The 15,149-nt window shown below is 39.4% G+C and overlaps 1 protein-coding gene across 3 annotated transcripts in view; it reads right to left on the bottom strand.

Annotated features, from left to right (window-relative positions):
- The window catches only part of LOC126484412 (E3 ubiquitin-protein ligase mib1), a 631,979-nt gene that overhangs the window by 565,744 nt on the left and 51,086 nt on the right, over window positions 1-15,149 (bottom strand). For all 3 annotated transcript variants that reach the window (XM_050107920.1, XM_050107919.1, XM_050107921.1), the window contains exon 7: window positions 5,606-5,780. In XM_050107920.1, coding sequence (XP_049963877.1) covers window positions 5,606-5,780 — 175 coding nt within the window. The remainder of the gene's footprint in view (window positions 1-5,605; window positions 5,781-15,149) is intronic.

A 15,149-nucleotide genomic window follows, 5' to 3' on the forward strand; every position in this document is an offset into this window, starting at 1 on the left:
CCCAAGGCTGTCAGTAGTTCTTGGAATGTTGTGTACTCTGGGGTCTTTCAGGGCTCTGTCAAACTCTTTACACAGTATCATATCCCCCAATTCATCTTCATCCACATCCTCTTGCATCTCCATAATATTATCCTCAAGTACATTGCCCTTGTGTAGACCCTCTATATACTCCTTCCACCTTTCTGCTTTAGCTTCTTTACTTAGAACTGGTTTTCCATCTGAGCTCTTGATATTCATACAAGTGGTTCTCTTTTCTCCAAAGGTCTCTTTAATGTTCCTGTAGGCAGTATCTATCTTACCCCAAGTGATATATGCCTTTACATCCTTACATTTGTCCTCTAGCCATCCCTGCTTAGCCATTTTGCATTTTCTGTCGATCTCATTTTTGAGGCGTTTGTATTTTTATATCTCTTCTATTTGCCCTCATCTTTTTACTTACATGATCCTCCGCTGCCTTCACTACTCAAAGCTACCCATTCCTTCTTCTACTGTACTTCTTTCCCCCATTTTTGTCAATCAGTCCCTAATGCTCTCTCTCGGAAACTCTCTACAACTTCTGGCTCTTTCAGTTTATCCACATCCCATCTCCTTAAATTCCCACCTTTTTGCGGTTTCTTCAGTTTTAATCTACAGTTCATAACAAATAGATTGTGGTCGGAGTTGACATCTGTCTCCTACCATTATATAATCTATCTGAAACCTCCCAGTGACTCCATGCCTCTTCCATGCATACACCCTTCTTTCATGATTCTTAAACCAAGTGTTAGCTATGATTAAGTTATGCTCTGTGGAAAATTCTACCAGGCAGCTTCCTCTTTCATTTCTTATCCCCATTCCAAATTCACCTACTACTTTTCCTATTCTTCCTTTACCCACTATCAAATTCCAGTCCCCCACGACTATTAAATTTTCGTCTCCCTTCATGTCTGAATAATTTCTTTTATTTCATCACAGATTTCTTCAATCTCTTTGCGGAGTTAGTTGGCGTATAAACTTGTACTACTGTGGTAGGCGTAGGCTTCGTGTCTATCTTGGCCACAATAATGTATTCACTATACTGTTCGTAGGAGCTTACCTGCACTCCTATTTTTTTTATTCATTACCAAACCTACTCCTGCATTACCCCTATTTGATTTTTTAATTATAATCCTGTATTCACCTGACCAGAAGTCTTGTTCCTCCTGCCACTAACTTCACTAAATCCCACCATATCTAACTTTAACCTATCCATTTCACTTTTTAAATTTTCTAAGCTACCTGCCTGCCCTATTAAGGGATCTGACATTCCACGTTCTGATCCATAGAACACCAGTTTTCTTTCTCCTGATAACAACATCCTCTTGAGTAGTCCCGACCTGGAGATCTGAATGGGAGATTATTTTACCTCTGGAATATTTTACCTAAGAGGATGCCAACATCATTTGACCATCAGTAAAGTTGCATGCTGTTGGCAATAATTACGGCTGTAGTTTCCCCTTGCTTTCAGTCGTTTGCAGTACCAGCACAGCAAGGCCGTTTTGGTTAATGTTACAAGGCCAGACCAGTCAATCATCCAGACCTGCAAGTATTGAAAAGGCTGTGGCCCCTCTTCAGTAACCACACATTAGTCTGGCCTCTCAAAAGATTCGATTGTAGTTGCACCTACGGTACAGCTATCTGTATCGCTGAGGCAAGGAAGCCTCCGCACCAACGGCAAGGTCCATGGTTCATGGGGGGAGATAGAGCATGTAACAGTTTGTTTTATGTGCTTAACCTGTGGCAACGTCACATAGTGTTCATTTGACCTTTGGTCACTTTGATAACACCAACTGGTCCGCAGATGTGCATACCAGAGAGCACACGCATCCGAAACCAACATTTGGCCATCCTGACAGTCATCTGACTCAGATGATGAGTAGTCACTTGATCAGGACAGCATAGATTTGGTGCTTGTTGTGTAGTCCTGGGACCCTTATGGTTATCACCTTTTCAGTAAACATCATATGTATCATTAGTTTTAACTTTCATACTCAGTAAAGACAGCTTAATTTTGGTCCAATTTATGTTTGCTTTATTGCCACTGTACTGGAAAGCTTTGTTAGAACACCATTTGATGCTAGCAAGGCGGTCTTCTTGAGGGGTAAATATATTCACATAAGACACCGTGTGTAACGGATTATCAGGAACATTTTGAAGCAACACAACTTCAGAATCTTTTTTGTTTGCTTATGTGTATTTTTCATTGAAGATTTTTTTTAAAAAATCCAACAAATGGATACCTTTGAACTTCTTGAACGTTCGCTACTACTCTTCTTTGAACTTGTATTCGTGATAGCTCCTCAGTAAATCACTCATAGGTTTTTCAATTGTAGAGGACTGTGATATCAAATTTCTAAAGCATCCTGTAACTCCTATGAAACTTTGTATCACAGAAACAAATTTTGATTCTTGAAAGTTTTTAGTCTTTCACCTTTTCGGGATAAGGTTAAATTTGCCAACACTGTGCAAAACATACAAGAAACTTGACCATTCCCTTCAAGACATGGCATTTTGCTACATTAATTTCAAAGCTATATTTTGATGAACTTGATTCTAAAATTCCTTGACCAAGTGATACTGGACTTGGTTGCTGACATCTTCTTTCTCTCCTGATGCTAAACTTCTGGTTATGCTATATTTTGTTTGTTGTACTTTCACAACAATCTTCATTCTGATATTGTTATAACCAGGAATAACACAACAACCTCGTCAGTCTGGTTTATTAAATCACAAATCACTTTTTAATAATTATGTTAGCCAAGCGTCTACCCAGGCTCACACTCAGAAGTAATGCATAATTAAAGTTTGGTTATACCAATGTCCAAATGTGCATAGTAGGGTGCACGTTCCATAATTATTCCCAAATCCAGTGATGTTCAGTCTCTCCAAGTGAAGTCGCTAGATTTCCGCCGAGCAGCCAGGTAACCTCGAGTGGTGCGGCGAGTCATCCACAAGCAGCTGGAACACGGCGTACTGCACTTCCCGATGAGAACTGTCATTTGCAGCGGCGGCCGGGTTTATATAAGGCTTGCTAGTTAATGGAGCCGTCGGCTGGGGTCGCTGTTTTCCAGGGAAAACCAATCGCAATGTTTCCTGGCGTAGCCAATTGCTGTGTGCTGACAAACGCGAGCGCGCGCGCGAAGGCGGCCAGCGATGGTAGCCGCGAGCTGCCCGGAGAAGTGCGGCCAGCGATGTATTTCTCGGCCACGTAAGGGAGCATGCGTGTGAAGACGGCCAGCGATGGAAGCAGCGGGCCGCCCAGAGAAGTGCGGCCAGCGATGTATTTGGCGGCCGCGTACTGGAGCGCGTTGTTCGGTGTTTGTTAGTAGTGGTGTATACCACAGATATCAACAGTTTTCATTTTTGTTGGAATGTACTTTGTCACTAAACCTCCAATTTGTTCCCTTGTTTCATCACTTGCTGTGTTCTCGATATTTGGTTTATCTGCTTAAACATACATACGAGATGAACTCCCCCTTCTGTCTTGATAATACTATCTTTGTTCTTGTTTATTAAAATTTCAATTTTTTTAAATGCAAAGTGTCTCTACAAACCATATAAATACCTGTTTCTCATGTAAACAACTCGGACAGCAAGATGGAGTTATCACAACTATTCTGAAGCGACCCACAGCTGTCACCACAAAACGAACACTGGAAAGAAGTCATGCCCTCAAAGCAATTGCCACATTGCCTGTCAGGATCTCATGGCTGACCTGCCTCACATAAGCAGGTGCTCTGCCGACAATGAGAGTTTTCGATGGTGTTCCATATGATCTTGTGATGACAATTACCATCTCGGACCCAGACTACTCTTCGACTGTGTAGTTCTGTACTTATTCACCATGTGTCTATCCAGTGAATATGGAATAAAAAGTGTTAGTAAGTGTAAACCCCAACAGTTTCAGTTTTCAAATAATCGATCTTAGCAGCAACTGTAAGATACCCTTGTGGAGAGATGAAGTTTTTTCCAAACCCTGTTTAAACTACATCTGCAGGTATATTCCACAATCATAAAGCATCCATTCTCTCTTGTAGTTAATAAATTGACTGCCACTGTCAATTAGCAGCCTTACCTCTTGGTTACTTGTTGGACATTTTTAGATTAACAATTGTTAATACTCCCCGTAACAGTATTTGCATTTTTTATCATCTTTTAATTATTATTCTCCTTCATGCACTCAGACGAGACATGGACAAACTCGCTGCAACAGAGGCATCTCTGTCACAGCAAAACAATTATGGTTTGGATCTGAAACTACAGTTTTAGTGTTTCTGTTACTTGAGTCTCTAGTATCTATGATACTGAGTTTCTAAAATTTTCACTGCTGTAACCTGTGCTATTTATTTTTGCCAATGACTTCATAACTCTTCATTTTGTACTTCCAGCACTATAAAATAGACTTTTTGTGCCACAGTTGTCTTCTATCTCATTAATCATAAACTGGAATAAAAAGTTGCTATCAATGTCAGCACGGCTGGCAATCTCTTTCCTTATGTGAAACTATTCTTGAAGAGACTTTTCCTGTTTCTTCTTTTGTTGAGACAACAGCATGTTGATAATATACATTGATCCCATAAATGTGGTGTAACTGTGTTTGCCTTTTATTGCCTTTCATTGAATCGGATTCTCTTTGTCTTCTTGTACACTGAACTCTATCTTCTGTTGCTACCCGTCTGGATTTCATCCTCATTATCATCATCATCATCATCATCATAAGCATCAAGACTATCCTTTTCACATTCTGTGTCGTGGTTAATCTTTAATGCAAGTTGGTCAGTGTCGGATAAATAATAACAAATTACAGTAGTTATTTCCCCATTCTATACACAGCATATTACAGACTGCTCCTCATTCCTCTTCTAAAATGACAGTTCAACAAATGACTTCTTAGCTTCAGTTTTGTCAATTGCTGGTTGAAAAGCAATGCCAAAATATTCTCTCAAGATTTCAGTTTTTTTCTATTATTGGGGACTGTTTTGAAAATTAACTTATGGAAAGAGTTAAAGGATTTAACCAATGCAGAGACAATATTTTCATTTTCTTTTCTGACTTTGTCTCAGTATTAATAACCAGTTAAATTTGTCATTGCAAGTACCATCTTGGCATACAGCATTATAAATTGATATGGACAAAAAATTTTTGGTTCATTTGATATTTCTCCTTGTGTCATAAAATTTGAAATTCCTCCTTACACCATTCTACTGCTAATCTACACAATCACGCATTGCCACATCATCATAAATACATTACTGGCTAGAAAAATTTGGCATAAATATTATAGACAGACAGACAAAACTGTGTCATCACTGGTACAGCTGATTACAGCAGAGCCCCCACAATTTCTATGAAAAAGTTTCTGATTCTCACATAAACTGTTCATTATCACAACAACTGCAAATTCTAATGATGAACACAACAAAACAAAACAAAAAATGAACAGCACAGTGCAACTGTTTTCCACGAAGACACGAAAAGTACTCTGCAATATCTTCCTTAGCTTGCTGTGTCACTTGCCTCGTCAGTAGGAAAACCTTTAAATCCCCCCTCCAAATCCCACATACAGTGTACAATAACAGATACTCACTGGAGCCATTGCCTCTGCCCATTCTCCATGGCCACGTTGCAATATCTTGATTCTTTCAAGGTCACTACAAATCTGAACAAGATCACCTACAGTGAACTGTTGATGGGTTTCATTTGTTCCTAAACTTGGAACTGATGTAGACACTTTAGTGAGAACTGCTGGATTAAATGTCCATCTGGAATAAAAAACAGCACTACATAAGTATTACAACAAAAAAATTAGTTATCAGAAATTAGGACACATTAGGTGGAACTGAACGCAACAAAGAATTTCACTTTTCTTAAGGTAAGGTGTTATAACATTACAAGAGGAGTTGATTGATTGGAATCTCATCTCTCTCAATAGCGAGTCATATCAACATCCATGCTGAAATACACACACACACACACACACACACACACACACACACACACACACACACACACACACACACCTCCGGCTAATACAATGAGTAAAATCTACAATGAACTAACTTCTTTGCAACACATTTGAATTTAAATGTCACAAGGAGTTCTGAAAATACGCAGATCAATTTCTGTACTAACTTCCCATTATCACCAGAAAGTATGTCCTGTTTCCCATTTAAGACAATATACTACTTGCCATTAAAATTGCAACGACATGAGGGCAGCATACAGCACACACAAAATTGCCAAAAAGTGAACTACTTGCCTTTAGATGCAAGTAATTAGCATTTCAGCACAAGCACACAAATTAAAGATGAATAATGCCATCTACGTTCTGTACATAAGGAAAGGTTATGAAGTGGGTTTGCAATAGGTTCCCAGGTTTCCTATCATTGCAATTTGACTTCATTATTCTGGTAGTTAGTGTTCCATCACTCTATCCACCAAAACTTTGTATGTTTGATCCATGTTGAAGCTTCAGTGGCATACCAACCAGATCCTGTCAGCTTCCCCTACTGACCTGGTTCTTTAATCCAAATATTAAGACACACTTAAACCTACTTTCACTTTCCTCCCCTGGTGTGATCGCCACAAATATCATGATTCTCAGCTGCTGCCTCCGAAGATACAGTCTGGTTGCCTATCTTGCCTATTTGCTCTAGGCCATAAAGGCACACAGGCAAAAAAGGGGACCACAACCCCACGGCAAGCCCACTTATGCCTGGCGAGATCACTGTTTCTTTCACTGCATCAAAATATTTCAGTCTTCCCACTGGTAACTTTTGACACACAAGTTCTTACATACAAAACAATATCTTCTCATTCTCAACAATATCACCATGGGAAACTGGCAGAATACCAATGCATGAATAACAATCTTGACTCCACAGAAGAATTCAAGCCTGACTTATATGCTAAGAATCAAAACTACTCATAGATTCTACTGGAATTTACATGACTATTAATCCTGGGAAAAAAAAGAGGAAGAAGAAAAGAAAAGAGAGAGAAAAAAAAAACCCTCTAGCAACAAGTCACATTCGAAACATAATGGTCCCACTGAAAGGGTATGGTTATAGTTATAGGTAATGTTAATGACCACTTACTCTCCATAGGTTTGAGTATGAAGCTCTCACTGCGACAATCTTGGGCTGTTTCCTACCTGCTTCTATCTTGTTCCCCTAGGACAGTCACACAAGAAAGCACTCAGCTTTGATGAAATAAAAGTCATCAGTTTATGAAACCAATTCTGTATGCTGCATTCCCCATTAACAAAACAGTTCTGAACCAATGTGTTACATTGTTACTGACTGCTACTAGTTGATGTTTAAATATCTGAAGTTACCACTCCTCCTCTCACACCTCAGAAATATATTGCAATAAATTGCTGACAGCTTTATGGAAAGGCCACTATCCTGTACAGCCTGTATGCTGTAAGGAGATTTCTCTCATGTTCCCGATAGGAATCCCCACATCTGACAGCTGAAGTTCCACCGATACTGGTGGCTGATGATTGCATGATGGACTGCACTGCTGGTGGCCAAAATAAAAGGTGGCCACTGTATGAAGGGTCTGTTATGACCTAGGTCGCGCATCTCACAATGGACAGCTAGCACTGTCAACAGTCCACCTTGTGGCGAAACAAATGCTGTATCATTTGAAGGCAAGCGCGTGAGCCAGGACTTACCCCAGTTCACTGCTACTGGTGCCACGTCACCATAACATGTCTGTGCATAGCATACAAGTATTGCACTGTAATCTAGGGATGAAAATAAAAATTAAAGAAGCTTCTCCAAACTTTGTCAACATATGCTTCAGTTTATTAATGTTCAAATTGTCAAATCTCATAGTAATCAGATGAATATCTTTTCCTAAATACATCGCTTTGAGAAAAAAATAAGTGGCGTTAAATAATAAAGCTAGAAAGCCAAAAACTGGTCAGAATGTCCAAATGTATGACAAAGTTAACTGTTATTTATCGTATGGCATACATCACAATCTTTATACATGTTGCACATATGTTAATTAAAGACTGACATCAAGACATTTAATATAATCTATTGCCTCTTCTGTTGCAGTGAGGAAATCATTGAAGGTTCCCTTGTAGGCTCCAACCAAGCTTTTTTCCATTATGTGTCGGACTGTTTGTTTTTCAGGGCCGCAGTTGCAATTTGGTGTTGGTATCATTCCCCATTTGTAGAGGGCTTCAGGACATCGTCCGTGGCCAGTACGTATGAGTTGTCCACACTTAGCGTGACTAGTTGAAGCCAGGCAGTTTCTCAACCAGAATGCAACTTTGGCATTTTGGTGGGCAGTGTTGTTTCCACAGATTGTCTACATCAGAGTTGGAGTTTGTCATCTCTCTGGCAGAGAGTAATGCTGGTCTTCTTGATTTAAGTCTTCTGCGCTCCAAGTCAGCTATGTCACAGTGTATGAGCAGCTGTGGGTTATTAGTTATCTTGCTGAACTCACTGCGAAGAGCGTTTTTCCGTCACATATCTGGGGGGTGGTATGTGACGCAGGGTTGACAGCCATACAGTGGGCATAGATTTTATTGTGCCGCTGATAGTGTGCATGGTGTCATTTATTATCACATCAATCCTGCTTGTATGCGGGCTGTTAATCCACACAGGAGCGCAGTATTCTGCCACCAAGTAGACAAGCCCAACTGCTGATGTGCTGAGTGTGCTTGCTGTGGAGTCCCAGGTAGTGCCGCACAGTTTATAGATGATGATGTATCTTGTCCTCATTTTATCTGCAGTCTTCGTTGGATGCTCCTTGTAAGAGAGCATCCTGTCCAAAATGACTCCTACGTATTTGGGGTAGTTGTTATGGCTAAGGTGTTTCCCTTCAAAGATGACACTAAGCTCTCTTCTTGCTGAGGTGCAAAGGTGGAAGCATGATACTTCGGTCTTAGTCAGATACAGCTGCAGTCTCCATTTGCAAAAATAACCACTCAGCAGCTTCAAATCAGAGCACAAGGTGTCTTCAGTAGCCTCGAATGATTCATGTTGCGCGGCTATAGCCCAATCGTCTGCCTAGCCAAACTTCCTAGATTGTGTGTTTGGGATATCAGAAGTATAAAGATGGAGAACAATGGAGAAAGGACTGAGCCTGTTGTTGAGAATTTTGGTAGAGCTCATTTGTTCTCCAGTAATCATTTGAAAAGCTCTCCCGGCAACCATGATATCGACAAGTCTGATGATATTGCTGCATGGGATTATTTGTATTAGTCTACACCAGGCCTTGCTTTCTCTGGTGGTCTGCCTCTATATGTGCTGTCAGGGGAAAGTACTCGATCAGTGCAGGTTCTATTAGGTCGAAATCCTGATTGTTAATCTGGAATTGATTCTAGTATTTTTGGGCTCAGTCTGTTATATAGGAGTCTCTCGAGCAGCTTGTATACGACACTTAGCAATGCGATTGGCCTATAATTCTTTGGCTGATCACCTGGTTTTCCTGGTTTAAGCAGTGCAATGATCTTTGAGTTCTTCATTTTCTGTGGTGTGTTCCCTGTTGCCATTATATTTGAGTAAAGCTCTGCAAGCCATTTTTTGGAATATTCCCCCCAGTGAAGAAGGAATTCTGGACGTATTCCATCCAATCGATGTGCCTTCCGCACCTTGACACTCTTCAGCACTTCTCTGACTTCACTGGTGGTTAATTTCGAGGAATACTGGTCCAAAGGTGTGCTGTTTTTCTTAAGAACACTAAGTTCACTCTGTATTATTCTTATATGTTTCGTTTTTATTTTTATTTATTTATTTATTTATTTAATATAATGGAAGGAAACATTCCACGTGGGAAAAATTATATATAAAAACAAAGATAAGGTGACTTACCGAACAAAAGCGCTGGCAGGTCGATAGACACACAAACAAACACAAACATACACACAAAATTCAAGCTTTCGCAACAAACTGTTGCCTCATCAGGAAAGAGGGGAAGATGAAAGGAAGTGGGTTTTAAAGGAGAGGGTAAGGAGTCATTCCAATCCCGGGAGCGGAAAGACTTACCTTAGGGGGAAAAAAGGACAGGTATACACTCGCACACACGCACATATCCATCCACACATACAGACACAAGCAGACATATTTAAAGACCAAATATGTCTGCTTGTGTCTGTATGTGTGGATGGATATGTGCGTGTGTGCGAGTGTATACCTGTCCTTTTTTCCCCCTAAGGTAAGTCTTTCCGCTCCCGGGATTGGAATGACTCCTTACCCTCTCCTTTAAAACCCACTTCCTTTCGTCTTCCCCTCTCCTTCCCTCTTTCCTGATGAGGCAACAGTTTGTTGCAAAAGCTTGAATTTTGTGTGTATGTTTGTGTTTGTTTGTGTGTCTATCGACCTGCCAGCGCTTTTGTTCGGTAAGTCACCTCATCTTTGTTTTTATATATAATATTTATTTATTTATTGTTCCGTGGGACCAAATTAAGGAGAAGTCTCCATGGTCATGGAACGAGTCAATAGATGAAATTATAACACGATATTAGAAACAGATAAAATGAAATATAAAAAAACATATTCAGGTGACAAGTCGTAAGTTTAAATGAAGAAAATCAACAATGTAACACTGGAATTTGCTTAATTTTTTAGCTCTTCCAGGAGCTCCTCGACAGAATAGAAGGAGTGAGCCATGAGGAAACTCTTCAGTTTAGACTTAAAAGAGTTTGGGCTGCTGCTAATATTTTTAAATTCTTGTGGTAGCTTATTGAAAATGGATGCAGCAGAATACTGCACTCCTTTCTGCACAAGAGTCAAGGAAGTGCATTGTACATGCAGATTTGATTTCTGCCTAGTATTAACTGAGTGAAAGCTGCTAACTCTTGGGAATAGGCTAATATTGCTAACAATAAACGACATTAAAGAAAATATATACTGTGAGGGCAATGTCAGAATTCCCAGATTTTTGAATAGGGGTCGACAAGATGTTCTCGAACTTACACCACATACAGCTTGAACAGCCCGTTTTTGAGCCATAAATACCCTTTTTGAATCAGAAGACTTACCCCAAAAAATAATACCATACGACATAAGCGTATGAAAATATGCGAAGTAGATTACTTTTCGTGTTGAAGTGTCACTTATTTCAGATACTGTTCTAATGGTAAACAAAGCAGCATTTAGCTTCTGAACAAGATCCTGGACATGGGCTTTCCAGAACAGCTTACTATCTATCCGAACGCCTAGGAACTTGAACTGTTCCGTCTCGCTTATAATATGCCTATTCTGTCTGATCAAAATATCGGTTCTTGTTGAATTGTGAGTTAGAAACTGTAAAAACTGAGTCTTACTGTGATTTAGCATCAAATTATTTTCCACAAGCCACGAACTTATTTCATGAACTACATTATTTATTACTGTTTCAATATTACACACAAGATCCTTCACTATCAAGCTGGTGTCATCAGCAAACAGAAATATTTTTGAATCACCTGTAATACTAGAAGGCATATCATTTATATAAATAAGAAACAGCAGTGGCCCCAGCACCGACCCTTGGGGAACGCCCCACTAACAGTGCCCCACTGGGACTGAACACCACTACCACTCTCAATATTGCGGAGAATTACCCTCTGCTTTCTGTTCTTAAAGTAAGAGGCGAACCACTTGTAAGCTACTCCCCTTACTCCATAATGGTCCAACTTCTGCAGTAATATTTTGTGGTCAACACAGTCAAAAGCCTTCGTTAAATCAAAGAAAACACCTAGCGTTCGCAACCTTTTATTTAATCCGCCCAAAACCTCACAGAGAAAACAGAATATAGCATTTTCAGTTGTTAAGCCATTTCTAAAACCAAACTGAACATTTGACAGCAAATTATGTGAATTTAAATGCTCCAGTAATCTTGTATATACAACCTTCTCGATAACTTTAGCAAACACCGATGGCATAGAAATAGGTCTAAAATTGTCAACATTATCAATGTCTCCCTGTTTATAAAGTGGCTTCACTACTGAGTACTTTAATCGGTCAGGAAACCGACCACTCCTAAAGGAAAAGTTACAGATATGGCTGAGAACTGGGCTAACATACATAGAACAATACTTCAGTATTCTGCTAGATACCCCGTCATATCCATGAGAGTTCTTGGTCTTTAGTGATTTAATTATTAACTCAATCTCCCTCTTGTCAGTATCATGGAGGAGCATTTCAGGTAACAGTCTCGGAACACTTTTTTCTAAGAGCGCTATATGATTCCCTGTTGGGACTAGGTTTCTATTTAGTTCACCTGCTATATTCAGAAAGTGATTATTAAATACTGTACATATATGCGACTTATCAGTAACACGGACATTCCCACTACGCACTGATTCTATACCCTCGACCTGTCTCTGCAGACCAGCAACTTCCTTTACGACTGACCATATGGTTTTAATTTTATCCTGAGACTTAGCTATTCTATCTGCATACCACATACTTTTTGCCTTCCTAATAACATTTTTAAGCACCTTACAATACTGTTTGTAATGGGCTGCTGCATTTAGATTTTGACTGTTTCTAACGTTTTGATATAACTGCCACTTTGTTCTACAAGATATTCTTATCCCTCTAGTCAGCTGCCTGTTTGTGCCAGTACCCTGTTTTAAACGTTCTAACGGAAAGCAACTTTCAAAGAGCATGAGAAAAGTCTTGAGAAAAGCATTATATTTATCGTCTACTGTATCAGCGCTATAAACATCTTGCCACTCTTGTTCCTTTATAAGGTTTACAAAGGTCTCTACAGCAACTGGATCAGCTTTCCTGAACAGCTGATGACTATATTTAACACGTGTTGCAGCACAAAAATCTTTTAAAGTTAAAATTTGTGCATCATGATCTGAAAGGCCATTCACCTTTTTGCTAACAGAATGCCCTTCTAGTAATGAGGAATGAACAAAAATGTTGTCTATGGTTGTTCTACTGTTCCCTTGTACTCTCGTTGGAAAGAATACGGTTTGCATCAGATTATATGAATTAAAGAGGCCTACCAGCAACCTCTTCCTTGCACAATCACTTATACAATTAATATTGAAGTCACCACATATAACTAACTTTTTGTATTTCCTATAAAGTGAACCAAGAACCTCCTCTAGCTTTAACAAAAATGTTGTGAAATCGAAGTCTGGGGATCTATAAATAACAACAGTTAGAAGTTTAGCTCCGTTAAATTTAAGCACACCTGCACAACATTCAAACACCTTTTCAGTGCAGTACTTTGAAACATCAATTGACTCACATGGGATGCCGTTTTTCACATACATGGCTACTCCCCCACACCGCAAAGAGCTCCTCGAAAAGCTACCAGCCAACCTGTATCCTGGTAAAGGAAGCCTCTGAATTATCTCCTTATTTAAGAAGTGTTCAGATATACCAATAATTTTTCCTTTGGCACTCTAGATGTTGCCTGTATGTGAGCTGAAATCCTATTTGCAGAAATATCTGATGAGTTATGATGTAGTTTGTTAGCTCCACCTAGTTTTCAGATGAGAGACCAGGCCTGTCTACCAGATGTCTTGAAATCAAGCGACTCAACGGTTTCAATCCACTTCTCTCGCCGTGCGTTGTCTAGGCTGTGTAGCAGGTCGTCTGCAATCTCAGGGTCTCCAGTCTCAAGGAATCTCTGATACTTATTTTCGCACTCTTTGTACCATCCTGTTTATGGAACCCCCTTGGAACAGCAGCTTTTGCTGCACTTTTAAATGCACCTATGAGTCTGTCACAATTACTCACTGTTGGGTGAATCCATCCCAAGCACTTACCCAATTTTTCCACGTAGATATCCCACTTTGCTTTTCTGAAATTCCACCTTGGCCTTTGTATGGTTGTTATTGGTGGGATATTGATTCCAATTTCAATCAAGACTGGGCAGCATTGGCTATGAGGGAAATCTGTTAATACACGTCTAGTAGTTCTTAGTGGTGTATGGTTATTGCCAGTCGTCACAAAGCATAAATCTGGATTATATTCCTTTCTCCAAGCTGCTGACCTAAATGTTTCCTTGGTCCTTTGGGTCAGAAACAAAGAACAGGTGGTTACTCTCTGCCCTGATAGTAAGAGCCTCGCCATTTCCATCAGCTGTTCTGTATTTCCACAGAGGGTGGTGGCTATTAAAATTCCCCACGTGTATTGCTGAGTGTGGCAGGTATGGCAGGACATCTTGAGGCCAGGGAATGGTTGGTGGTTTGCACACATTGCTCACTGACGGATCTCCTATCTTGTCAACAACTTCATGTTGTCACCATGCACTGTTGCCCAGTGCAAGTGGACATCTCCAATTGATGATCGCATATGCGTAGCCACACCATATGATATCTGTGATATACAATGTACAATTAGCCAGGAGATCAGAACTGTTACGAGTTTCAAATTGATCAGAACAAAAGTTTTGTGAAAATCCAAATTTTTACGAAAAGGAAGTGGTGCTAAATAATAACACAAAAGAGCCAAAAATTCGTATGAAGCCTCAGTTCGATATAAAAACCTGAAGTATGTGACCCCTTTAAGCTATCTCTAATAGTTTTTGAGTAATTTTCTGAAAACTTAACTTGGAGCAAAAAGTCCTTATTTGTAATAGATTAAGTATCATTTATATTAATGATAGGAAGTTTTGATTATAGCACCTGGTGAAACCCATTTAATAACAGAGCTATAACAAGTCTCCAGAACTTGCTGCAAATACCAAACAATACAAGATCTCTTAAAGATATAGCTCCGAGGTCATTTTCCACTGTTGGTTCTGCTCTAAAAATTCTACACAGCAAATTTTATATGTAGGTGAACTAAATCTTTTTCTGTGATTATAGCCAACTTAATTACATTCATACAAAAACTACAAAGATTCTAAATTAATACACAACATAATGTTACTTTAAATCCATCTTGATTGCAAATTTTTTTTTTTATTATTCATATGACCGGTTTCGGTTCATTCAGAATCATCATCAGATCTGATATTTAAGTTACAGGAGTAACCCGTCCAATTCAGCAACTTTCACATGCTACGTCACATCATGTGAAAGTTGCTGAATTGGACGGGTTGCTCCTGTAACTTAAATATCAGATCTGAAGATGATTCTGAATGAACCGAAACCGGTCATATGAATAATAAAAAAAAAAAATTTGCAATCAAGACGGATTTAAAGTAACATTATAAAA

The sequence above is a fragment of the Schistocerca serialis genome, chromosome 6 (assembly GCF_023864345.2).
Source record: "Schistocerca serialis cubense isolate TAMUIC-IGC-003099 chromosome 6, iqSchSeri2.2, whole genome shotgun sequence".
NCBI classification, from domain to species: Eukaryota; Metazoa; Arthropoda; class Insecta; order Orthoptera; family Acrididae; genus Schistocerca; species Schistocerca serialis.